At 36.0% G+C, this 26,479-nt stretch overlaps 1 protein-coding gene across 1 annotated transcript in view; it reads left to right on the top strand.

The window, feature by feature from the left end:
* The window catches only part of LOC136028731 (bifunctional glutamate/proline--tRNA ligase-like), a 51,519-nt gene extending 26,565 nt beyond the window's left edge, over positions 1 to 24,954 (top strand). The window contains exons 6-13 of the mRNA XM_065706602.1: positions 646 to 817; positions 3,593 to 3,826; positions 6,191 to 6,335; positions 10,023 to 10,211; positions 12,618 to 12,881; positions 19,240 to 19,437; positions 21,216 to 21,284; positions 23,869 to 24,954. Coding sequence (XP_065562674.1) covers positions 646 to 817; positions 3,593 to 3,826; positions 6,191 to 6,335; positions 10,023 to 10,211; positions 12,618 to 12,881; positions 19,240 to 19,437; positions 21,216 to 21,284; positions 23,869 to 24,939 — 2,342 coding nt within the window. The 3' untranslated portion in view covers positions 24,940 to 24,954. The remainder of the gene's footprint in view (positions 1 to 645; positions 818 to 3,592; positions 3,827 to 6,190; positions 6,336 to 10,022; positions 10,212 to 12,617; positions 12,882 to 19,239; positions 19,438 to 21,215; positions 21,285 to 23,868) is intronic.
* The last annotated feature ends 1,525 nt before the right edge of the window (positions 24,955 to 26,479 follow it).

Genomic DNA, 26,479 nt, shown 5'->3' with positions numbered 1-26,479 from the left:
TAATAAACTATAAGTAAGGAGCGACTCGGGCTAAAAGTAACCAAAACTCCAAAAAAAATTGATAACAATTAATAGATCGTGCAAATTGGGTTTTTCTGTCCCTAAAATATAAATTTCATTAAGTTTAATCTTATACCTTATTTATACCTTAGGAAGCCCTAAGAAGGGAAGTTATGCTATTGTCGCACCCTCCTAAATTAACACAATTAGGTTCAGCGTATTGATAAAACCTACTGTGGAGGTTTCAAGCTCTTATCCACAGAAATGTGGAACCTTCCTTTGTGGAACAATTTTTTTTTCAGAACAAAGGTCACAGATGCGTGTTTGTTGTTCTTTTTGTTTTAAGGTTATTGTATTGAATCGGTGGTTCTAAAAAATTGGAAGAAACTTTTAAATTCGAACGGAATTTAAAGGTTCTGGAGCCTTTTTGTATTCACTTTCGTGCTTTGTCTATTTTTACTGTTTATCTGTTTACCTATTTTATTTTCTTAGTATTGATTATTTGTTTATATTGTTTCATCATTATTATCTTAACGATTATGTGTTGTGCTGATTTATTCATTGCTCATATAGACCCTTTGATAAAAGACCCTTTGAAAAGGATTCAAAATGATTTATTAATAAAAATTTTGCTCTTTTTTTTAGCACCGGCAGAAAATCTCAAAATTTGGGAAGAAATGAAAAAAGGAACTGAACTTGGGCAGAAATATTGCATACGGGTCAAAATTGACATGAGCTCTGTAAATGGATGTATGCGTGACCCTGTCATTTATAGATGTAAAGACGAACCTCATGTCAAAACTGGTTATAAGTACAAGTAAGGCTTTTAATTTTTAAACATAAAATTGCATATACTGTGTTATGTCCCAAGGGTTAAACATCTAGATAAGGTCAGCGTTGCTCAAATTGTAGTCTCCTGTTTTGCTCTCAGGGTATCAGCAAGGAGCCTCCTTTTGCTTTCAGCGCATCAGCAAGGAGTCTCTATTTTTGCTCTCAGGACATCAGCAAGGAGTTTCCATTCTTCTCATATACATCTGCTACCGGTGCAACATATTATATAAAATAGGAAAGATTAAATTTTAATGTTTAATGGAAAAGCTTCGTATGCAGTTATGTAGTTTTTGGTAGTAAGGGGTACCAAATCTAAACGCAGGTGAAAAATAAGCTGAAAGATATGCTAAACATAGGCTAAAAGCTAATTGAAAAATAAGCTAAAAGATATGCTAAATATAGGCTAAAAGATAAGTGAAAAATAAGCTGAAAGATATGCTAAATATAGGTTAAAAGATAAGTGAAAAATAAGCTAAAAGATATGCTAAACATAGGCTAAAAGATAAGCGAAAAATAAGCTAAAAGATATGCTAAACATAGGCTAAAAGATAAGTGGAAAATAAGCTAAAAGATATATTAAAAATAAGCTAAAAGATAAGCGAAAAATAAGCTAAAAGATATGCTAAACATAGGCTAAAAGATAAGTGGAAAATAAGCTAAAAGATATATTAAAAATAAGCTAAAACATATGTGAAAAATAAGCTAAAAGATATGCTAAATATAGGTTAATAGATAAGTGAAAATAAGCCAAAAGATATGCTAAACATAGGCTAAAAGATAAGTGGAAAATAAACTAAAAGATATGTTAAAAATAAGCTAAAACATATGTGAAAAATAAGCTAAAAGATATGCTAAATATAGGTTAAAAGATAAGTGAAAAATAAGCTAAAAGATATGTTAAATATAGGCTAAAAGATAAGTGAAAAATAAGCTAAAAGATATGCTAAATATAGGCTAAAAGATAAGTGAAAAATAAGCTAAAAGATATGTTAAACCTAGGCTTTGTCACTTTCCCTATTGAACCGTGAAAACAAATGATATATTCTTGAATTAAAATCGAGTAGTTATGGGCATCAAGTCATGGCTAATTGTAGAAAAAACCAAGACAGATTGTCCAATTGAGTGAGAGTCAAATCTGGCATTAACCCCCTTATTAGGATTGTATAAAAATGATGCTAGTTCATTTGTTAATAAAAAAAAGTCTATTTATGATCCATCCATGCGTCATTCCTAGGACAGAAGAACTAAGGTAGATAGTCATAGAGCTAAGATAGCTATAAAATCTATCTTGATATTCCATTTGGCATCACGTTTCGTCCATAAAAAATATTAAGTAGTTATAGTTGGCAGCATTTTTCGTCCGCAAAAAATACCAATTAGTTATATTGGGTAACACTTTTCGTCCGCAAAAAAAAATCTAATTAGTTATATTCGGCAGCACTTTTTGTCTGAAAAAAAAACTAATTAGTTATATTTGGCAGCACTTTTCGTCTGAAAAAATACTAATTACGTTAGTTATATTGGGTAGTACTTTTCGTCCGCAAAAAATACTAATAAGTTATATTTGGCAGCACTTTTCGTCCGCAAAAAATAAATAAAAATCACTAGTTACGGTAGTTATATTGGGTGGCACTTTTCGTCCGCAGTTTTCGTTTACAAAAAAAATATACTAGATACGGTAGTTATATTTTGCAGCACTTTTCATCCGTAAAAAATACTAACCAGTTGAATTTGGCTGCACTAGGGCCTATGAATACTATTTAGTTAAATTTGGTTGAACTTTTCGTCCAGAAAAAAATAACTAGTTAAATTGCTGCACTTTTTTCCATAAAAAATTAACATAAAAATACTGTAGATTCCCAAAGACCACTACACCGTCGAAGGAAAGCTACGCCTTTTTAAGCTGGGTGCCACTTTGATTATTTCTTATAGATTCCCAAAGACCACAACACCGTCGAAGGAAAGCTACACCTTTTTAAGCTGGACGGCACTTTGATTATTTTTTATAGATTCCCAAAGACCACAACACCGTCGAAGGAAAACTACACCTTTATAAGCTGGGTGCCACTTTGATTATTTTTGATAGATTCCCAAAGACCACTAGACCGTCGAAGGAAAGCTGCACCTTTTTAAGCTGGGTTCCACTTTGATTATTTTTTTTATAGATTACCAAAGACCACTAGACCGTCAAAGGGAAGCTACACCTTTTTAAGCTGGTTGCCACTTCGATTATTTTTTATAGATTCCCAAAGACCAATACACCGTCGAAGGAAAGCTACACCTTTTTAAGCTGGGTGCCACTTTGATTATTATTGTAGATTCCCAAAGACCACTACACCGTCGAAGAATAGCTACACCTTTTTAAGCTGGGTGTCACTTTGATTATTTTTTATAGATTCCCAAAGACCACTAAACCGTCGAAGGAAAGCTGCACCTTTTTAAGTTGGATGCCACTTTGATGCTCGAAGCCTACCAGCTTTACTAAGGATGTCTTTCTCCAATTGTAGACTTTTGACCTAGTATCCTCCCTCCTCCCTTCCGAGGCATCCACGAAATCAGATAAAGATATTTTCGTCAAAAGTTACTATCACAAACCGCGAAGGCCTGAGTTCGAATTTTGGAGCCAAAATTCAAAAAATAAACACACATTGCTGAGACAAAATCAATTGAACAGACGTTTAAAAACTATAATATAACTGTAACATAAGTATAACGTAACAGGAGAATGGAGGCAGGTGGTCTAATTTTCTGTCTTTTACAGGGCCTACCCTACGTATGATTTTGCATGTCCCATCGTTGATTCCGAAGAGGAAGTCACGCATGCGCTGAGAACAACTGAATACCATGATAGAGATGCCCAGTACTACTGGCTTTGCGATGCTTTGGGTATAAGAAAGCCATACATTCATGACTATGCCCGATTGTGTATGAATAATACAGTTCTATCGAAGAGAAAACTTACATGGTTCGTCAATGAAGGTTATGTTGATGGATGGTTAGTTTCTTCTTTTTAGTTGTATTCCCTTAAACAGAATAATTCTTTTTTCAATATTCTAATATAGTTTATTGCGCTTATAGTGTTTTGTGTTTTATGACTTATATTCTCCTTTTTCACTTTGTCACTTACTCTGATTTTTCCCTCTTATGTTTTGATCAGTGTAATATTTACTGAGTTTGTCAGTCTTTGGCAAACATGCTTTTGTCTAAGCAGTGTTTCTCAAACTGCGGTGCACGTATCCCTTGGCGGTACGCAACATTTTTTAGGGAGTACACGGGCTGCAAACAAAAAGTGAAACAACCCTTTAACTGTAGAACTGGTAATTTATTTACATTTTAGCTATAGTTTACTTAGTAGGCTACTGGCAACTGAGAAGGAGCAACTAAAATGTTCTGTGGGTAAAAAGGGGTAGGGTGTCTAAATAAGTTTGAGAACCACTGTTCTAAGGGAAAGCTTGTATGCGTTAACGAAGGGCATGTTGATGGACAGTTAGTTCCTTCTTTTTAATTTTTATTTTCTTAAAAAAATATGTTTTATTTCATCGGCGGTTTTTGTCTGTCTAGAACTCGGGGCAAGATCTTGATCAGCGCCTCGTGTCTCCCACAAAATTTTAAGGCCAAATTTTAACAAAATTTTCATTTGTTAACAAAATCATTTTCAGTTTATTCTTTAATTTATGATTAATATTTTAATTAATTTTTAATTTGTTGTTATTTAGATTGTTTAATTATTATTAATTATTTTGAGTTAATTGTTTTAATATATACTTTCTGTTTTTCATTTAAATTTATTTCATTAATTAATTAATAATTCATTAGTCATTTTCATTTATCATTTGCGCCCCCTGCTTTATTTCTATTTAAATAAAATTCCAATAATAACAATAATAATTGTAACCTTAGATTATTACCTTGAAATTTACCACCCCTAAAATTTCTGTGTCTGGGGCAACTGCCTCTTCTGCCTTCCTCTAAAACCGCCTCTGATTTTATGTAATATCCTAGTATAATTTACTAATCATGTGGTGTACTGTCGTAAGAATTATTTTCTCCCTTTTCATTTTTCACTCTGTCGCTTACATATATTTTTTCCTCTCATTCTTGTGATAAACATAGTAAATATACATTTCTGTGCTATGCAGACGGGATTTTGTCTAAGAGAAAGCTTGTAGTGAAGGATTAGTGAAATAAAAGTTTTGAAAGGAAAGGGCTAGCCCCAAAAACAGATTACTTTTGTCTCTGATGTAATTTAGAAGTGGAGGACGTAGCCCACATTCTTGTAGAGTGCCTGCAGCCTACTCATTTCAGAAGTAGTTTTTAGATGTTGGCCTCAAGTTCCCAGGAGTCCTGCAGACGACTATTAAACAGATTTTAGTGAAGTGGTGAGGAAAGCATGTTGTTTTAAGTTAATTTTTAGGGAATGTAAGTTCATTTTTTGTATTGTAATGCGTATCGTTGATTATTGTGTTGTATGGCCTTGTTTGGCTTACCGTAAAATTATTATTATGGGAAACTGACAAGACATGAACCTTCAGCCATTGTAGATAGGTTCATCAGGAGCTATTAATAACCAGTACCATTAGTTTTATTATAAGTAAACAACATAATAGTAATATTAAAAAGAAATAATATATAATAAGCAATTACTATATATTATAATATATTATCTGATAATATAAGCATAGTAATAATTAATAATACTTTCTGGAATTTATAAGACTCTGGAACTTGGAAATTTTTATATTTTTTATATTTATTGATATATTTATGTAACTTTAACAACAATTTACATACAATAATCAATATAATTCACCCAAAACCAAACGGTTGACGGGTGTGAATCAGGTAAAAAAGCACATACATATAACATCTTTTAAATTCACCAAGTTTATTTTTTAAAATTATGAAGCAGGCTGGGATAGGTTAGTTTTAGAACCCAGGTCACTCGAATAAAATCCAGGATGAACCAGTAAAGAATGGGAAAGAGATAAATGACTAAGATCTACTGCTACTATTAACAACCCGCTATTGCACCAAGTCGCTTGAGGCCAACACAGCTATACATGCTCTCCCTCTATCCCAACCTATTCAAATCTTCCCTCTTTAAAGCCTCCCGAGAAGTTCCAATTTCCTTTACTTCCTTTGTTGCGATTTCCTTCCGCCCCGTTCAGGGACGACAATTTTTTGTTTGACCCTACATGTATTGCTGAAATGAAGGATCTTTGGCAATCTGTCATCCTCAATCTGTAAAATTTATTAGTGATTTTAACCTTTCTCTCATTATTGCCCTAAAAAGTGAGATGGTACCCAATTTTCGTACCGATTAATTCGTTTTCAAAATCAATATTTTTTTATTTTTTAGGGACGATCCAAGAATGCCTACTGTTCGTGGAGTTCTTCGCAGAGGAATGACGGTAGAAGGACTTCGACAATTTATTATTGCTCAAGGATCATCACGATCAGTGGTCAACATGGGCTGGGACAAAATTTGGGCCATTAATAAGCAAGTAAGTTCATACACATACTTTTCCCATATGTTGAAATGGAGCCAGTGTTAATGTAAGGAATTTCTAAGAACTATTGGGAATCCCAAAGTTTACTATTTTTCTTTAAATAAAGGTCAAGAATTCTAAACATGCCTGGATCACCTTCATAATAGAATGTACATAATACATAAATAGTATTTTTACTATTTTTCTTTAAGTAATGGTCAAGAATTCTAAACATCCCTGGATCACCTTCATAATAGTATATACTTAATACATAAATAGTATTTTTATTATTTTTCTTTAAATAAAGGTCGAAAATTCTAAACATCCCTGGATCGCCTTCATAAAAGTATGTAGGGGAGAGTCGGGTAAGACGGACCGGGGGGCAAGACGGACCTTTTGTCATTGCTCGACTTGAGCGTTACCTTTTTATCACTTGTAGAGCCAGAAACAACTGCCATCTAGTGGCAAGTTTCGGAGCGAAGTCAGAGAGTTGAAGCCAATCTTGTCTTCGAGAAAAATATTTTTATTCGTTTTCACTTTCTCGAAACCGGCTTTTGGGGTAAATTTTTTTCTTTTCTGGTGTTTCTAATGTTCTGTTTTATACTATGGTAATTTTTCTTACAAATATGGACGTCTAGGAGAGTGTGTGAGACATTAATTTTTTCATTGCAGCGCCATCTTATGTTATAATTTTTAACTATTCCGAAAAAGCAGGTTTAGGGTAAGATGGACCACAGAGACAGCGGGTAAGACGGACCAGTCCGTCTTGCCCCCTATCATCTGGGATCTTTTTCGAAGTTATTATTTTTTACGTATTTTGTGAATATTGTGTTGCATTTATTGTTCCCGCATGTTAATTAGAAATATATTAAGCTGTCTCTCTTTTGCAGAATGGGAAAGTATACTAGGAAAACCACCCGCGGTCTCCACGACCAGGACTTACTGAGAGCAGCTGCTATGCGAGTTAAATCTGGTTTGCCGCTTCGCAAAGTTTCGAAAGAGGTTGGTTTGCCACGAAGCACAGTGCGAAGAGCAGTTGCAAAACTCGACGCAGCAGAAGATCCCCAATCAGTGGAGTTGGCAACTACCTTCAACTTTAAAAGTGTGTTCTTAGCAAACGAAGAGATACTTCTGAAGGACTATATGATCACGGCACAGCTCATGCATCATGGACTTACGAAAAAGGAAGCAGGTCAGCTTGCATATGAATATGCCCAGGCCAAAGGGAAGAATATGCCGAAGAACTGGACTGAAAATAAGTGTGCAGGAAAAGACTGGATGAATAGCTTTATGAGTCGTGTTGGGCTTTCCCTAAGGTCCTCCGAAGCGACAAGCCTTGCCAAACCCACCAGCTTCAACAGGACGAATGTCAGCGAATTCTTCAATAATTTAGAAGAGCTGCTTATAAAGTACACGTATCCGCCGAATAGAATATATAATCTTGACGAGACTGGAGTAACCACCGTTCAGAAGACACCAAAGGTGGTTGCAGAAAAGGGATCAAAGCAAGTTGGACGCATTACTTCGGCTGAGCGAGGGACGCTGGTAACAGTCGTAGGGTGTATCAACGCAGCTGGCCAGTCGATAGCCCCTTTCTTTGTCTTTCCACGAGTGAACTGGCTTCAAAGTTTTCTCAATGGCACGCCCCCTGGAAGTACAGGAAATGCCAGCCGTCTGGATGGATGACAGCCGAAATCTTCCCGGATATGATACGCCATCTGATCTCCCAAACCAGTTGCTCGCCCACAAATCGACTTCTGCTGATTATGGATAACCATGATTCGCACGTCTCATTCAGCGTGGTTAATCTTTGCAGAGAAAACGGCATTGACGTCTTAACGTTTCCGCCACATTGCAGTTACAAGCTGCAGCCTCTTGATGTTGCTGTTTATGGGCCATTCAAGCGATACTACAATGAAGCAGCTAACTCGTGGATGATTTCGAACCCAAACAGGAGGATTACCATTTATGAAATCGGAATATTCGTTGGAATCGCTTTTCCAAGAGCTTTCGTCATGGAAAACGTACTAAGCGGGTTCCAAAAAACAGGAATATACCCTTTCAATAGGAATGTTTTCCAATATCACGACTTTCTCAGCGCCTGTTTACAGGGATCTTGGAGAAATCTTATGGTAACCAGGCTTATCAAGCTTCAACAAAAACCTGCAACAAACTTCACGAAGTTCCTGGAAAACTAAGAGGGAATTCCATAATATGATTTTGGTTTTTCCGGGACTTTTGCGTAGACTTCTTGAAAAAAATTTGGCAGTGACTATGGTGAGTTTCTCACTCCGCTCTTGATGAAAAACGTTTGTCCGGCCCGTTTTAAATTGAATGCCCCATTGACAGATGAGGAGAAAGAAAAAACAAGTCGAATCATAAATTAGAAAAAGAAAATGCTTTTGTGAAAGTTGAAGCCAAAATAATTTCGCAGGGTTTAAGCTTTAAGTAAAATCAAGCTTTTTAATGTTTTCTTGGTACCATGTTTTCAAATAGTACGTGATGAGGACGATCAACAATTCAATTCTATTACAATCATATATATTTAAACATAAATCACATGACTACTGTGCATAATCTGCCATGAAAGCACAAAAAGTGCTTGGCTTGGGCAGAAACTTCACTAAAGAATAATTAAGCAATCAACAAATAAAAACAAAGAATCGACTGGATTTATTAAAAAAGAATAAAAAGGGGTGGGGGTGACGAAGAGAAAGAAAAGAAGAAGACCGAAAAGAGGAGGACCGCCCGATCTTAAAATCTAAACAGTTTTTCCGGTATGACCCTTCACTGCTCACTTGAAGGTAATAAGGTTATTTGAGTTCCTGATTTCCAAGGGAATTAAATTCCAAATAGCTGGTGCAAAAAATCTAATTAAAAATAAGTTCTTTTTGTTGACGGTGTCTTGTGGACAATGTCACATGAATTTCGTGTTTCGTAAGTATGCAAATCTTGATTTAAAGTGAATAGATTTCCAAATGATGATGGAAGGAGGTTGTCAAAATATTTAAGACAAAACGTTGCGATCTGAAAATCCCTAGTCTTTGACATATCAAATATTTTAGTAGTTTAAAATGGAGGTTAATGTCATCTGAATGCTGAAGGTGATATGAAATAACTTCAATGGCCTTATTTTGGATGATCTGGATTCTCTTATAACTGGAGATGAAGTTACTTGCCCTGACTACTTGCTCACTCGTTACTTGTTACCTGACTACTTGGTACTAATACACTATCTACTTGGTACTGACTTGGTACTGCTACTTGGTACTGAACACTGACTAATAGCAACGGAAACTCAAAAGAAACTAAATTTTGATGAAAGTATTTGTGTAAAAGAATTAGCTTTTTTGTGATTCTGAATAAGTGTAAAGTTATCCATCAAAATTTACTAGCGTAAAAAGATTTGCTTTATTATCGAAAAAAGGGTCTCCAAAAACAATTTATCTTGATGAAAATTAAACCATCAAATTTAGCATTTAAGGAAACACACTTGATGACTGCGCAAGCACCTATTTACCAAATTGTGAAATTTTGATTCTTTTTTTGAGAACGATGATGACGGATGTATGTTTATTTATTTGATTGTCTGTTGTTGTTGTTTCGTTTTTACAGGTGGATCGCATCAAGCTAATTTTTCTAGAATATTTAAAAGAAGTCCCACTAGAAAGGAGAATGAGAGTTTTACTGTTATCTTTTCAGGTAGTTGAACCGACTGCCCCACGTTACACTGCCATTGAGAAGGAGGGAAGAGTTCCAGTATTTATAAGCGGGGCTAAAGAGGAAGCGCTAACTGTTCAAAAACATCCTAAAGATGAAAAAATTGGGTATAAAACAGTTTGGACTGCACCAAAAGTGTTCATTGAGGCTGCTGATGCTGAAATGTTGAAGGTAAATGTTTTAATTACATAGTAACATCAGTCTAATTTAGTCTATAATACAAATTTACATCATATCAACTGTTTTCAACATAGATTACTGCTGGAGGGAAACACTACCAAATTCTTGCTGCTACTCAACCATTAACATTGTAACCATTATTCTGCACTAAATATTTGTATGGAATGAGAAAAAAATTATTCAAGATTAGCAGATAAACTTAATAGATGGGCTATGGTCCAGTAAACAAAAAAAAAATCGGTGGATATCTTTGTATGATATCCTACTGGTATATCTATCTATATATATATATAAAATAAGTTGTTTGTGTGTTATGTCTGTCGAGTGACGTCATGTCATCATGTCGTCATGAAGTTAGTTGTCGTCATGTGTGTTATGACGATGACGCCATTAAAGGTATTTAAGAAAATTGTTCAAAGACAAATTTTTTATTGCAAGAAGATCGTGGATGGAAAAATGTTTAATTGTAAAATGACTGAAGAACCTACAATGGCAACAGCCGAGGAAGCTGCTCAAAGAGTCTATGCCAAAAAACTTGCCGCTAATAGAGAAAGCAAGAAAAGAAAGCGTGCCGAGGAATCACAAGAACAGCAAGAAAACAGGCTTGCAAAAAACTACAGACTACAAAAAAAAACTTAAAAAAACTAAAATAAGGTAAAAACCAAAAAAAAAACTAAAAAGAAAAAAAAGGAAAAAAAAACAAAAAAATTATTTCATAATTTTGGGTGAAGCCATGGGGTGGCTTCACGCCACCCCAACAGCTAGTGATGAAATAAATATGAAAGAAAAAACTTAAAAAAACTAAAATAAGGTAAAAACCAAAAAAAAAACTAAAAAGAAAAAAGGAAAAAAACAAAAAAATTTATTTCATCACTAGCTGTCGGGTTTATTCCAACACCTAGTTGGTGGGGGCGCTTCGTGCCCCCCAAGCCCCCCCCCCTGCGCGTGTAAGTCGTTACGCGCCATTGTAGTTGTGTCCCTCCTGTGTAATATAAATAAGTTTTACCTTAATATTCTACGCCCAGAATCGAAGAACCACAATGAAACATCCCCCCTCTCCCAATAAAAACATGATGTTCAAACAACGGGCAACTTGAATAACTTACAGTCCTTGTCCCAGGGGCTGTAGGGGACCGCGTCATCTTGGAAAGTACAGTTGGCTAACCTCTAGACTACGTGTAACGAAATTATTTTTACCTCAAAATTTGATCGAACCTTTTTTGGGGGGGGGATGATTGGGCTCATGACACCTCAAATCTTGCCAACCAGTCTAAGCTTTTAACTTAAGGTCTGAGCCCTTTTCTACGGAAAACTTTACCTGTAGTTCCACTTGTCCCACCAAAAGCACCGAGAGCATCAAAAAGGAGCCGCCAATTATTCTCCTCACTTTCAATTGCGAGGTAAATCTACGAAGATTTTTTTTTTTAAGAAATGACGCTGAAACCTATATTATCATGATTTCTTTCACCTTCTAGTGTATATGATCCATAGATTTTTCTGATATATCAGGTATTTATGGTCATTATTCGCATCCCCCCCCCCTCCGAAGAAAAGAAAAAATAGAAGTAAGGAGAATAATATACTTAAAATGAGATCGTTCTTTGGAAAGTTCATGAGTTAGTTAAATAGTGGAGAAGGTGGTACAGTATTACATATAGTCATAAAAGATAAACAAAGAGAAAACACCTAAAAGAAAAATATATCATATTCGGATTAAAAAATAAATTATTTGACTACACTGCCTTTCTCTTAAATTAAGAAAAAAATGCGAAGAAGAAATGTAAAAATGGGCATAACTGTTAATTAAGACATTTATAACATCAAACACAGTCTGATAAGTTAGGTAGTGGCTTATTCTGTCACCCCAAAGCATAGAAAAAAAAAAGCAATAACAAGTTCAAAGTAAGATTACTTTGAATTGATCGGAGTGGAGGAAAAGCTTGCGCAGCTATGTTGGCTTAGTGTTGCAATGAGCCTTTAGTGGTAATAGAAGTGGAAAAAGGGAAAAAAAGACAAACGTGAGGATAACCTTAATAAAAAAATAATAATAAAAAATTAACTGCAAAATAAAAATTTTCTGTGTAAATTCTTTTGGAATGGTTAAGAGGATGCTAAAATTACTAAAATCTCCAGGTGTGCCCCGCCCCCTCCCCCACCCTCTCTATATCTTCACCATCTTTTGTTAAGTAGGGAAACTAGACATTCTCGTAGGAATTGAGTTTTTAAAGTAACTTTTGGAGGCTTTATAGTTTGTAAGGTATTTTTGTCTTTTAGTTCATTTCGGCATCACAATTTCTTCTGCTTAATCCAAATTAATTAGACACTTCAACTCATTACTTCAGTTTCATTTTCAATAAATATTTCATTTCAGTTTTTACCACAGTTTCCAAATTTTAGGAAGGAGAAAATACCACGTTTGTCAACTATGGAAACGTAATGATAAAGAAAATTCACCGCCAACACGGAAAAGTCGAATCTATCGAAGGCGATGCCAACTTGGACAACAAGGACTATAAGAAAACATTAAAGATTACGTGGCTCGCAGATACACCTAAAGCCCCTTTGGTCCCTACTGTCGAGGTGGATTTCGACCATTTGATCAACAAACCTGTGCTGGATAAAGAGGAAGATTTTAAACAATTCATTGGCCATCAGACTTGGGTATGTCTTTGTTTGTCTTCCTTCTCTTGTATCATTCCACGGTCCTTTTCCCTCGTTTTGTATACAGTCCTCACTCTTAGGGAAGAATGATGGTTGACGATTTATCCAAGGGGGATTTGTCTGATGCATTAAACGACTCTTCAAGTATTATAAAGTAATGTTTTGTAATATTTAATCTTTTTTCTTTGGTTTTGCATATAGTCTTCACCCTTAGAAAGAGGTTAATTTCTTCGTGAAGAATTTGTTTCATGCGTTAGTCATAAAGTATCAGAGTAATTTATAATCATAATATAATGTAAAATCCACATATAGGTATAAAGCATTGGGCAAACGATTTTTTTTTTCGCCTAAGGGCAGTTTTTTTTAGACTTAACTTCAGAAGCATCCGCAACCAATACCACTGCGCACAATGGATTTTCTCTAACGGTTAAAATGACAGTTCCGTGACTGTTTTGTGACCAAAAAGCATCCGTCTTTTTAATTTTTACCACCCCGGTTTGAAGTATTACATAAATATAGCGGTAGACACCACTATTGTACCGTCGCCGGCTTAAGCGGCAGTTTCGTAACTGTTCGGTGACCAAAACTTGCACGTCTTTTAAGTTTGCCTCCTTGGTGTGAAGTGTTACTTAAATATTGTGAGAAGCACCACAATTACTGTTTTAAAAAAGATTTTTAAAAAAGATTAGTTTAAAAAAAGAACGCACCTTTGTTTTAGATCTTACCACCCTGGTTGAAAGTAATAAAAAAAAAATTGGGGGAAATTCTACTTTTGTTTCATGGTCAATTTGAATGACAGCCCCGAAAGTAAAACAGTTCAAAACAGGGACCTTTTTATTGACAGTGAAGAGATATAAAATTATTTAACTGGATATTTCGAACACATAGATAAGATAAGATAATATTTATTTTCAAAAGACTATCACAAGCTCTATAGAGCCGAATTCGCTTTATATGTTAGTAAAAGCTAAGAAAAAAAAATTCAATATAGTACATTAAGTCAAATGCTTAAAATTAAAAAGAAATTAAAAAAGCAAACAAAGATAAGAGGCAAATCAGTAAGCTTAACAATTAAATTACAAAAAAACTGCAGTAAATCAAAAAAATAAAAACGGCAATAGAGGAAAAGGGGAATTTGGCAAGTACATAATCACGAATTATTATTAAGGTATTCTAGAATAAAGGGTATAAAACTTTTACGAAACCTCTCTCTAACAGCATGGATCGGAAAGTAAGTTGGGATTGCTAAGGGGGCTGACCGGGGGAGTCGGAGTCTAATGGGATTGGAAATCCTGTACGGGGATTGGAAATGACTGATTTAGCGAAAAGCAGGCAAATTTTTTCCCTCCTTTCTTTTAAGGTGGTAATGCGTGCAGTTTTAAGGAGGAAGGAGTATGGAATTTTGGCTTCTTTTTAAATGATCCTGAGCGAACGCTTTTGGACCGACTCGATTTTGTCACTAAGTTCATTTGAAATTTGCGAATGTCAGACCCGAAATGCATATTCCAATAACGGCCTGATAAAGGATAAGTAAACACGGAGGGAATGTATCTTAGGACAATTAAATTTGTTTAGTAGCTTAAAAATGGATAGTGAAACATTTGCTTGTTTAACAACGTTGGAAACATTATCTGTGATTTAGTGGGATTTACTGTCATATTTAGATTCTTAGATTCATCCGAACATTGGGTTAGGATTTCAACGGGGTCACTTTTAATATTCCTATGACATACTTCAAGGATCGACAAGTCATCCACATATTTCCATCTTTGGGGGAGCTCCTTGCCAATTTCGTTAATCATGACAAGAAATAATAGTGGTCCCAACAAGGTTCGTTGAGGTATTCCACAGTACCTAGGGAGGGAGTTAGAGAAGGTATTTTTGTATTTTACAACTTGCGATCTGTTTGAAAGGAACGATATAACAATATTTACTAAAAGTGGGTCAATTTCAAAGTCATCATGTAGTAAACGAATTAGGATATTGTGGTCAACTAAGTCAAACGCTTTTTGGAAATCGACTAAATCCAAGTTTAGCCAAACATTTGGTTTCTCTAGTTCACTTAGGATCGTGTGAATCAAGTGTACAAGGTAATGGGCGGTGAAGGTTTTTCTTAAATTTCCAAACTGTCGGATGTCAATGCGTTTAATTTTAAGCCAGTCACAAAGGAACCCTTCATAAAGCTTAGAAAAAACTGGAGTGAGTGTAATAGGACGCATGTTGGTTATAGTCAGACTGGAAGATTTCTTTGGGATGGGTGTTATAAAACCTAGTTTCTAGCAACTTGGGAATTTACCAGATTTTGTGATTTGGTTAAAAATATCAGATAAAGGCCCAGCAATTGTGTCTGAAAAGGCTTTAATCAAGTCAATTGGGATGTCTAATGGGCAAATACTTGATTTTTTGAGCTCTCGGATTTCATTTATAACATCAGAGGGAGAAATTTGGAGGAAAAAGGTGGAGGGAGGAATAGTTTGACCTGTGACAGTGAAAGGGGGGAGACTTTGTACAATGGACGCAAGATGCAGGTTCAAATCGTTGGCTATCCTGTTAGGTGACTCAGGAGATGAAAATTAACTTCAACAGGGTTTTTTTCCGCAAATCTCTTTAATTTTTCTGTACCATTGTTTGGGTTTGTTAGAATACAGATCCTTAACCTTACTATTGTAATACTCAGAAGCTACCTTTCTCAATTTTCTCTTCAGGAACTTTCTTAGATCTTTAGCCTGTGTAATATGTCCTTGCTTGAACAAATTGATTTTTTTTTCTTATTAGTTTTTAAAAGTCGTAGTAATGTAAGATTTATCGGTAGAGCATATTTTAATTTTTTTTTCACCGGGAAATGGGCTTCATAATTACTCCTCAATACATTTTGGAGGGACAAAGCCTTGAAGGCGACATCATTTGTTTGGTACACAGGGGACCAATTTTCACTAGTGATCCAAGAGCCAAACTTGTAGAGTCTTGAGTCAATTAGAGATCTAAAGACGGTTTCAGTAATAGTAAAGGAATGTTTAACTGTAGCTAGTGGAGATGGGAGTAGGCTAAAGCGGTAACTACCTCCGAGAGGGGGAAGAATGGTGAGGGGCTTTAGGAATTTGACATATTGGTGCATATTAAATCAAGAGTAGAATTGCCTTTGGTTGTATCACCTAAGAGGAAATTCCAGCATTTGGGTATTTAGATAGTATAGTCAGCACTGCCATGCAATTTTTCAATAAAAATAATTTTTTCAGCCGCTCTCTGCCCAGGAGAGTAATTAAAACAACAGAGGACCATCAAATTGAAAGGACGTGGTAAGACCTTGGGTCGAACACAAACCCACAAAATTTCATCAAAGGGAGTAAGACAAGGAACTAATATTTCTGAAGGATAAAATCATTATGGACAAAGAAAAAAATTCCACCCCCTTTCTTACCCAGAGGATGGGTTTCGGGTCTGAGTTTAATAAACTGGGAGAACTTATTCATCTTTAACATGTGTGTATTTTTAGCGTGTTCTTCAGTAATAGCGATTATGTCTGATCTATATATTTTAGAAAAAGAGTCTAATTCATTAAGTTTTTTCAAAATTAAGACTTTCAGTGTTGCTTAACAAAAGTGTGGGAAACTTAAAACGACCTGAAAAGGTACCATTTTTACACTTGACTCTATTTAAATTACAAATGGGCACGGGGGGTGTGGTGGGATTCGTAGCAGGGGCCAGATTAATTGTAGTCAGAACAAGGGATTGATGGAGCACATTTGACTTTTATGGGATGACTATTGGAGTCAACATCAATAGATGAATTATTAGAGTAAGAGAAGGATTTGTCTTGGGGATTTAGAGGTGGGGGAGGGGCAATGATATGAATGAAGCACGAGGAGAGCAATTAGGATTTATTACAAAACTATCAGTTTCTTGTAATAGCGAAAACATGTTACTAAGCGGGATGGCTGCTGTGAGTCGCTGTTGTTCAGTGAGAGTGCTGTCTGGTGATGTAAACGAGACTGAAGGGGGAAGTGGGTTGGGTAGACACGGAAGGGGGAACGAAAAAGTATGCGAGGGAATTTGGGTGGGTATGTAAAACTCCGGCCTTTGGTACGCAGAAGAAGTCGGGTGCGTTCGGGAGAGCTCCAGAGAAACCGAGTTGTAATAATCTTGGTACAGGGTGCTGCGAGCTGAAATCATAATCGGAAAGGGTGGGGCCTCCCTTCGAAATCCACCCCCGGTTTTTGTCAAATTCTAAGAACTAACATCGCACCCATGCGAAGGTATAGCTTGTGGCTTAGAGAATAACCTACTAAAAGACTTTGGTATAAAAACATGATACTTGTCACAACCGAAACAACGACCCGACATAAAAACAGAACAAATTGAAACGTGGTCAAACGAGCACGAACTTTTACTGCAAGAACCCGTCAGAAAATGTTTACAAATATGGAGCCGATTACATATTTTTCTGTGGTTAGATTTTGCACGTAAAAAATCCTTGCAAACTGATTTTGTTTTTTTATTTTCAATTACACGCTGATCACCATTTTTTTCCAGCCAATTCTTCTGTTTCCTTCACTTTCATATGCCACAAGTTTCTCATAAACAATTTCAATATCTGCATCTGCATTAAGTTATTCCTGTATTCGGGAGCCTGATCCTCTACCATACTAATAGAAGATTTGTCAGTGGGATTACGTTCATGAATAATTGATTTCATTTCAACATTATTAACTTGACCGTTCTGGTCAATGTCATTGCTAATCACCTGGTTTGTCACTGGTTCAAATGCCCTTAACCTCTCAAATGAATTTACGAAGGGTAATATAACATTTTCTTAATTTTTTATTTTCACTCGATTGACTTCATTATTCTTTGTTTTATCACTGTTTTGAGTTACAGATAGGGATTCAGAAATTAAGGTCGAAATGTAGGTTAATAACTCTTCTAGTTTGTGTTTTTAATGGTTTAAAAATATCCAGATTTGTCAGGTAAGCATAATCTTTAACACAGGGATTTGGATATGTCAAATTTTCTCTGGTAACATATGAGTAAGGTTCGGTCTGAACTGATACCTCACGTGAGCAGGTGTGTAATTTTCCAAAAGTGGTGTTCAGAGTGTAGGATGGGTCGACAGAAGAAAAGGTCTGGCACCCAGTCTGACAAGAAACTTCAAGGGGGGGACGTCACTTCATGTTGTAAATAGGGAGAGGCTAGAGTCAACTTCTGCGAAGAGGGGAGCACCGACGATTTGAGCTCTTTTAAGATATTAAGCTTCTTAGCTCTTGAATTTGGAGAACGAGGGGTGCAAGGTGAAGATTAAACAGGTGAATTTAAAGAATTTACCTGATTGATTGGTATTTTCTTAGAGGAGCAGTCAGGACAGCACCAACTCTCACTCCAATTAGCTGTATCAATTCTGGCACATTTTCCGCTCCTGCGTGAAACGAGCAATTGTACCCCCCACACTTCACACAGAGTTTGAAAAGACTCTAAGCCTACATTCGGGACAAACTAGTCTTTGTCTGGCCATTGTTTCTTAAGAGGTTAGTTTTTCCGGCTGAAAAAACTTGGCTCAACAGTTAACATTACTAGATCCTCACACGTTGGATGCTAGATGATAGACATCATCAGCAGTAAAACTACTGAATAAAAAGGTTTCATTCCTGTTTTGAACTGTTTCACTTTCGTCAGGGAAAGGCAGCGTGGTCTTCGAAGTTATCTGAGACAGGTCCGTGACTGTTCAGTGACAAAAACGTACCCACCTTAAAACTTCACTACCCTGGTTTAAATTATTACGTAAATGTAGTGGGGAACACCAATTATTTTACGGTCACCGTTTTAAACGACAGTTCTGTGGCTGTTGGCGACCAAAACTCACTCGTCTTTTTAAATTTTTCCACCATGGTTTAAAGTATTACATAAATATTGTGGTTAACACCACTATTGTACCGTCACCGTTTTAAGCGACAGCTCCGTAACTGTTCGGTGACGAAAACACATACGTCTTTTCAATCATACGAAAGGGGAGAAGATGGCGAAATTTGTAAAGACAGCGAATAAGACAGTTATTCACTGTCTTCTCTCACTGTCACTGTATTTTAGTCAGCAGTTTCATAATCGATAAGAGAAATACACCGTTTGGAGTGGAAAGGCAAAATTAGGAGAAACTTTTCTTTCTAGATATAATGTATTTGTCGGGCTTTAAATTTACAATTGCCTAAGTCAATTACGTTTCTAGGAGTAAAGGGGATGGTAGGGGATATCTGTATCTAGGAGTAGATAAAAGAATATAACTTGATTTAACAGCATCTTTAATTCTTGTAATGTTTTTAAGTTATTAGTCAGGGTTGTTGTTATCGTTTTTTATTTTTTTGTTCTCTAGTTTGAAAAGCAGCTCCTTGGTGATCCCGAACTCAAGAACTTGAAGAAAGGAGATATAGTTCAAATTCTACGCAAGGGTTTCTACATTTGTGACGTGCCATTGCATATTAGCTCTTTAACATCAGTTGAACACCCGGTATTACTGTTCAAGATTCCAGATGGGAAGCCAGCTCATATAGCTGCCAAAACTCAAACCCAGGTTTGTTCGTTTTCTTTTTAGGGTCTGACCTCGTATCGTTTTCAAACAGTTAGACCTATCGATTGTTAGAGGTTCGACAATATACGTGAAAAATCTTTTTTACACATTCCCCTGGTGATGCGGCCTTGTTAGATTTAGGTGGGATGGCAGTTCAGTCTCCATTCATGTTTTCCCCAGTCTTCGTCAACGTATGCTTTGAATGAGTTGTGAGTTCTAATTGTATGGCTGACTCAGAGAGTGTGTTCTAGTGGGGGGGGGCGGACATTAAAGAGGTCTTATTGTTTTATCCTCTGACACTAAGGAAGATTCGGTTTTCTGGTATGACCTCTGCTCCGTAAAAACGTTGAGTTAAAGATAATTAATTAAGTTCAAAGTTCTTTAGTTCAATGTAAAAAAGTGACACGGTTATACTGAAAAAAACTGAGTAAAAACTGAAAAATGAGCCATTTGGTATCACACGGGTACTGTAAAGTACTATAAAGGTACTTTATAGCACTCTACAGGTAAATATATATTGTAAAAACTGATCCGTTTCTGTTGATGCTTGAATTACACAGGCTTATCTTTATTTTTGACAAGATTTTTGAAAATACTGAATTTCAGTTAGGGGAAGGGGCAAACTGGGCTCTGACGGGGAAAGCTAAACTTTGGAAGGGGAATTTTGTCCCCTGCCGCATAGCAAATTACGCTCCTGCATATCCCCCCCTCACACACAAACAAGAACGTATGACTGAGAATGCAGAGAGAGAGAGAGAGAGAGAAGGGGGAAGGGGAGTGAAAAAAGATGAAAGACCAACTAGAATAAAAAGAAAGGCGAACTCTATCATCACTCATTACCCGCCGTTCACCAAACCAGGGTGATGTACAATGCAGAATGAATAGCACTAATATATTGGAATATATGCACTCGATCCCATTGTATGGATTGAGTTTGACGTGACTAGTGAAGGGGATGGAAATGTTGCCTGATTACGAAGATGATACGAATTTTTTTTTCATTGCCATAAAATAATTTTCTCTTGGGAATTTTTTCATTATTTATAGAAGTACGAGTCGTTGTTAATACAAAAGTCAAAACACTGTAAAATCTGAATGTTCCTAAAAAATATGAATTGGAACCTTTAATTGCATACCATATTGCGTTCTTGCTGGATATTCTAGTAGATAGGGGAAGGGTCGACCCTCAAGAAAGGTAAAAGAGCAGTGGGGTTAGAGCAGTAAGATAGGGCTGGGTCTATCTTATTGATCGGAGTTGGGCTGGGTCTGGGAAAAGATTCTGAGTCCATTAAGTCCATTTTTGTGTGTCCATAGTTACGTGTATAATCGATCGGATTGTTTGATGTTTTCCGAACACAATAGCTGTGATGAATGCCAAATTAACACAAATATATGATTGTATTGCTGTAATTTAGTTTTTTTCAGTGTGGGCGGTGTACTAGTAATTAGACTAAAAGCATGGGTTTTAAAAAACCTGTATCTGGGCGGGTACTTCAATCTTAGCGAAAGTAAAAGTACAGTCAGTACTTAAGGTATCAGCTCAATTTATTTCAAGTGTAAATTTCAAAATTTTTATTGATTGAAGATCAGGTTCTATTCTAGGGGTGTCAATTCACGAATATCTGAAGGAGGGGGTCAAACTTTATCTTTCAAAATCATTTTTTCAATAAAAATACTAAAAAGGTTTTTTTTAACGCTCCAAAAATGTGTTTTTTCAAAATTCAGGGACATAAATGGCACCCTGCCCTCTACTGCATCTAATAAACTATAATTTTTTTTAGGATCAAGTTAAATCAGAAAAACCCAGTTCAAGAACCGCCGCGCCTTCAGGAACCACCGGTATTGCTGACGTAAGTGGCTTATTATTTGTGTAAGAATTGCTATAGAAGTGTGTTGATGAAGCATTTTTCGGCATAGTTGTAAGTTGTATAGTTGTAAGTTTTATAAGTTGTAAGTCAGTTTGGTCGCACTTAAGTAGCTGGTTGTTTTGTTCATTGGGTGTCAAGGTCGTATTCTTGAGGGGGTACCCCCCTCTCCGCCGAACTTTTTTCCGGCTCACTAAAACGTAACAAAAAAGTATATAAATTTTTTGGTACATTTTAAAGTTTTTGTCACTCCTGCCCACCTCTCCCGAAAAAAAACCTTAGGAAAAATCCTGGATATGCCCTTTGGGTGTTTAAAGTTGATCCCAATCACCAGAAATTGAAACATGTTTGGTGCGTTCCAGCAAGCAACCATCATTAAGTATAATTGATTATCCAATTCTAATAGGAGGTTGCTTTAATGAAGAGCCTTGTTTTCAGTATCAGCTGAAATTCTGTGAAGTAATTACGCTTTGGCTGTTTTAATTTGGGTTCTTGGTTTTTAAAACTAACAGTTGAAATATTAGCCAAAGATCTTGACGGATGACGACATAAAAAAAAGAAGAAATATCATGGGAAAAGATATCAAAGAAAAGTTTAAAGAAACATGAAAACGTTTACTAATAAAATATATAAAATCTAGCCCAAGATCGTGTCGGATGACGGCATGAAAAGTACAGAAATTATTCTTTTTATTGTAGGGGGGGGGGGATCATGTCATCAACCCTTGTTTTTTACCCTAAAGTCTTAAAGATCTTTAGAAATACTTCTGGTTTAGAATCAACGACCATTATATTTTGAATAGTCTTTCCTAAAAAATTGGGACAAAAAGTCAAACTTTACTGTAAAGAGCGAGAGCTGACAAAGTGGCAGCCCCCCCCCCTATTTACAGAATAATTTATGTTCTTTTAAGTTTTAATGCCACTTCTTACTTTCAGTGAAAAGAAAAACGTTTTTTATTATTTAATTTCTAACTACTTTTCAAATCTTGCCAGGAAATCTTTTCCCTCCCCCTATGGAGAAAAATTCTCATAGAATTTCCTCCCAAAATTTTGCGTATGTTTCTGAATAATAAATACTACATGTAAACAATGTAGGCAAATTACGTAAATTAGAGCCCCTTTTCCCTGAACTATATGGAGGGTCATGTCATCACCAAAGGCGTACTTTTTGGACCTTTCATCTATGTTGAATTATATTGCTATTTTAAAATTTTGATCGGATGTCTTTGGGGAAAATTGGTGTAGGAGGGGGCTAGGTGCCCTCTGTTTGTCCTGTCAAAAAGAGCACTAGAACTTTTGATTGCCACTCGAATGAGCTCTTTCTTGGTGTTCTAGGACCATTGGTTCGAAACGATCAACCCTGAAAAAAAAGTATGCGTCATTGAACTTTCTTCTGCCAAAAGATACGAATTTCACATTTTTTTTTTTAGATAGGAGCTTGAAACATCTACGATTAGGATTCTCTGATATGCTGAATTTGATTGTTGGATTTTTTTTAAGATCACGTGACTCCGGAGTTGCTTTCCCCTTTTCACGAAAATGAGGCATGTTTTCTCAGGCTCGTGGCTTTTGGTGGGAAAACTCATTGTGCTTTTTATATTTGGAATTAGTATAAAAAGCCAATTCTTTTGATGGGTATCTATTATTATCAAAATTCCGTTTTATAGAGTTTTGGTTACTATTCAGCCAAGTCACTCCTTACTTATAGTTCGTTGCCACGAACTTTTTTTTAGCTTTAATATATTTATTTGAACTGAAATAAACAGAAATAGAAAAAAACAATTAGAGAGAAACGGCATAAGTGAACGCATTTTCATTATTTGCTTTTCATGCTTATAAATTTAACAAACAAGACTAAAAAATATCAAGGAGGAAAACTAAGGAGGGTTTTAAAACTATTTACTTTGTAGAGTAGAGGAGACGAGGGTAATGAACGAATTTGTGTTCAAGAAAAGAGGTGCTTTTGCGCTAAAGTTAGAAGTGTACACTTCGATTTTTTTATATTCCGACATAACTAAATAATTTAATGATTAAAAAATTAGTTCTTTTGTATGAAACCTGAAGCCAATAAAACGAACAAACAGCTTTTAAGCTGCTGCTTTATTTAGAAAGTAAACTCTGTAATTAAATTGAATCGATTTATTAGTTGGCTAGCAATTAGGTGCATACATAAATATATGTACGTAAGTAACATATTTAAATAACGATATGATTTTTGGACTAACAAAGTCATGGACTGGATAAATTACCGGACGCTTAAATTAAAGAGCATAAATAAATGGACTTTTAATAAAGAATCAATCATCTTTGAGCTGATTCAGAGTAAACTAGGGATTTTGTATCAAAACAGTTGTTTTCTAATGTAAGTTTTTATTGGCACATTCAATAAATGGTAATATTTATGCTTTCTTACGCTACTATATAGATTTTTATTTAAAGTGTCCTGGGCTGGCCTAATTGTGTTGTCCTGGGCTTGGGCGAAAACTGTTCCTGGGCTAATTTGATCTCAGATTTAAGAAATCGAAATGGATGTTCCCTTTATTCATTCTTATGATCTTTTAAATTTACAGGTGTCCAAACTAAGCGAAAAAATTGTGGCACAGGGTGAAAATGTTAGAAGTTTGAAAGCAAGCAAAGCCGATAAAGTATTAATTGATCAGCAAGTTAAAATCTTATTGGCCCTCAAATCTGATTTTAAGGTGGCCACTGGCTCAGAATGGAAGCCTGGTGCTGCACCAGTGGTACCTGCAGCAAAATCAGCAGATCAAATCAATAGAGAAATTGCTGCTCAAGGGGACAAGGTCAGAGACCTGAAGTCTAAAAAAGCAGAAAAAGCTGTCATTGATTCCGAAGTGAAATCCTTATTGGCCTTGAAAGCTGAGTTTAAGGCTTTAACTGGCTCAGATTGGAAGCCTAGTACTGCACCAGTGGTAACTGCAGCAAAATCAGCAGATCAAATTAATAGAGAAATTGCTGCTCAAGGGGACAAGGTCAGAGACCTAAAGTCGAAAAAAGCAGATAAAACTGTCATTGATTCCGAAGTGAAATCCTTATTGGCCTTGAAAGCTGAATTTAAGGCTTTAACTGGCTCAGATTGGAAGCCTAGTACTGCACCAGTGGTAACTGCAGCAAAATCAGCAGATCAAATTAATAGAGAAATTGCTGCTCAAGGGGACAAGGTCAGAGACCTGAAGTCGAAAAAAGCAGATAAAGCTGTCATTGATTCCGAAGTGAAAGTCTTATTGGCCTTGAAAGCTGAGTTTAAGGCTTTAACTGGCTCAGATTGGAAGCCTACTACTGCACCAGTGGTAACTGCTGCAAAATCAGCAGATCAAATTAATAGAGAAATTGCTGCTCAAGGGGACAAGGTCAGAGATCTGAAATCTAAAAAAGCAGATAAAGCTACAATTGACTCGGAAGTTAAATCCTTATTGGCCTTGAAAGCTGAGTTTAAAGCAGTAACTGGCTCAGACTGGAGGCCAATTGCTGTGCCTGAATCAAAAGAATCAATGTGCCAGACCTCAGTGAAGGATAATTTCAACGCCACTGATGAAAAAGAATTACTGAAGAAACCTCAAGAGGAAGAAAGTATGGTGAGTGGTCCTAAGTTGTTACTTTTTTTTTCACTCTTTTGTCTCTAGGTAATGTTTTTGGTAATGTAACTTTCTTAAAAGTTATAGTAAAACCTCAGCGTAAAGGACGAGGTATCAAGGTGGGGACAACCCCTCTCATATATACAAGAATTTATCTTCCTTTTAAGCTTTGATGCTGCTCCTTACTTTCATTTGAAAAAAATTGTTTTTCTTACATTTCTGGTCTTTTTTAAATTATGCCAGGAAATCTAATTCCCCACAAAAAAAGCTCCCTGGAAAACTCCTACCACGTAAAATACCCCTCACCAGGAAAATTCTCCCGAGACAATTCTATTTTAGTAAAAAAAACTCCCCCCCCCCCTCTCAAAATTCTTGAGGATGATTCCGGCTGAAAATGTTTTCTCATCACACTTTTATTCGAAAAAATATTATTTGCCTATTATTTTTGAAATCTTGCGTTGTTTTGAAGACAGCCCCTGGACATAGGGCTGATGTATTCACTGAATTGAATTCCACTGTCTTGAGAAAATCCTTTTTTGTTTCTAAGTTGTGTTTGTTTGACAGAACATTTAGTGATTCTCGTCAAAGTTTGGACCGAATCTTGACTGGGGCAACCCTAATACAACGAGCAACTGTCAAACTTTTTTTTTTACTGGGTGCTTTGGGGCCTCAAACTTATTTTGTGAGTAGTCTGAGAAGAACCCTTTGAAACTCTTTGAGGTAGGTTCATAGAATCCTTGTCCCGTCCTTAGGTGCTGTTTGACATTTGGTTTATTCGAAGAGGAAGGGGGAAACCTTATTTGATTACTGATTGATTAACTTAAAAGTAAGCTTTTAGAGAGTATCCCATTAATCAAGAATAATTCTTGACGGTATTGTAGATGTTCACTATACCCATAGATTTAATCCCTGCAAAGACCCTTCAATATTGACTTGTTTAGGAGTTATCTAACTTTCGGTTTAAATCATATGTTACGAATTTCATGCAGAATTCATGTAGTGCCATCTTCGGGTTTAGTGACATCATTAGATGATGTCTCGGTTGTAGTGACATCTTAACAAAATTTGCTCTTTTCTGTCATAGCTTATTTTAATGTGCCAAGTTTGAAATTGCTTTAATGCGATGAAAATGACCTACGGGTTAAAAGTATAGTTAAAATTTCTCGGTAAGCAATGTCTTGATAAGAAGTTTTTCGGCGGGCAAATTGTCAAAAATGTTTGTTCCAAGATGTGGATGAGGACTCTCAAAATTCATAATATTCTGTCTAATCTATTTTCATACTTTTCGATAAAAGCAGAATTACATTCGATACTGTATCAATAATAAATTACATGAGTAACCAGCGATTTAGACCATGTTCTACCTTCATATACGATTTTTATCTGTAAAGTATTTATATATAGTGCAGATAATAGCTCGTCTCCGAACCGACAACGTTTCAGACACCAGTCTCTCTCTCTCTCTCTCTCTCTCTCTCTCTCTCTCTCTCTCTCTCTCTCTCTCTCTCTCTCTCTCTCTCTCTCTCTCTCTCTCCTCTCTCTCTCTCTTCTCTCTCTCTCTCTCTCTCTCTCTCCTCTCTCTCTCTCT

The sequence above is a fragment of the Artemia franciscana genome, chromosome 7, assembly GCF_032884065.1.
Source record: "Artemia franciscana chromosome 7, ASM3288406v1, whole genome shotgun sequence".
In the NCBI taxonomy this organism is placed as follows: Eukaryota; Metazoa; Arthropoda; class Branchiopoda; order Anostraca; family Artemiidae; genus Artemia; species Artemia franciscana.
Note: the sequence above shows the minus strand (reverse complement) of the source record. Positions and strands in the feature narration are given on the sequence as shown.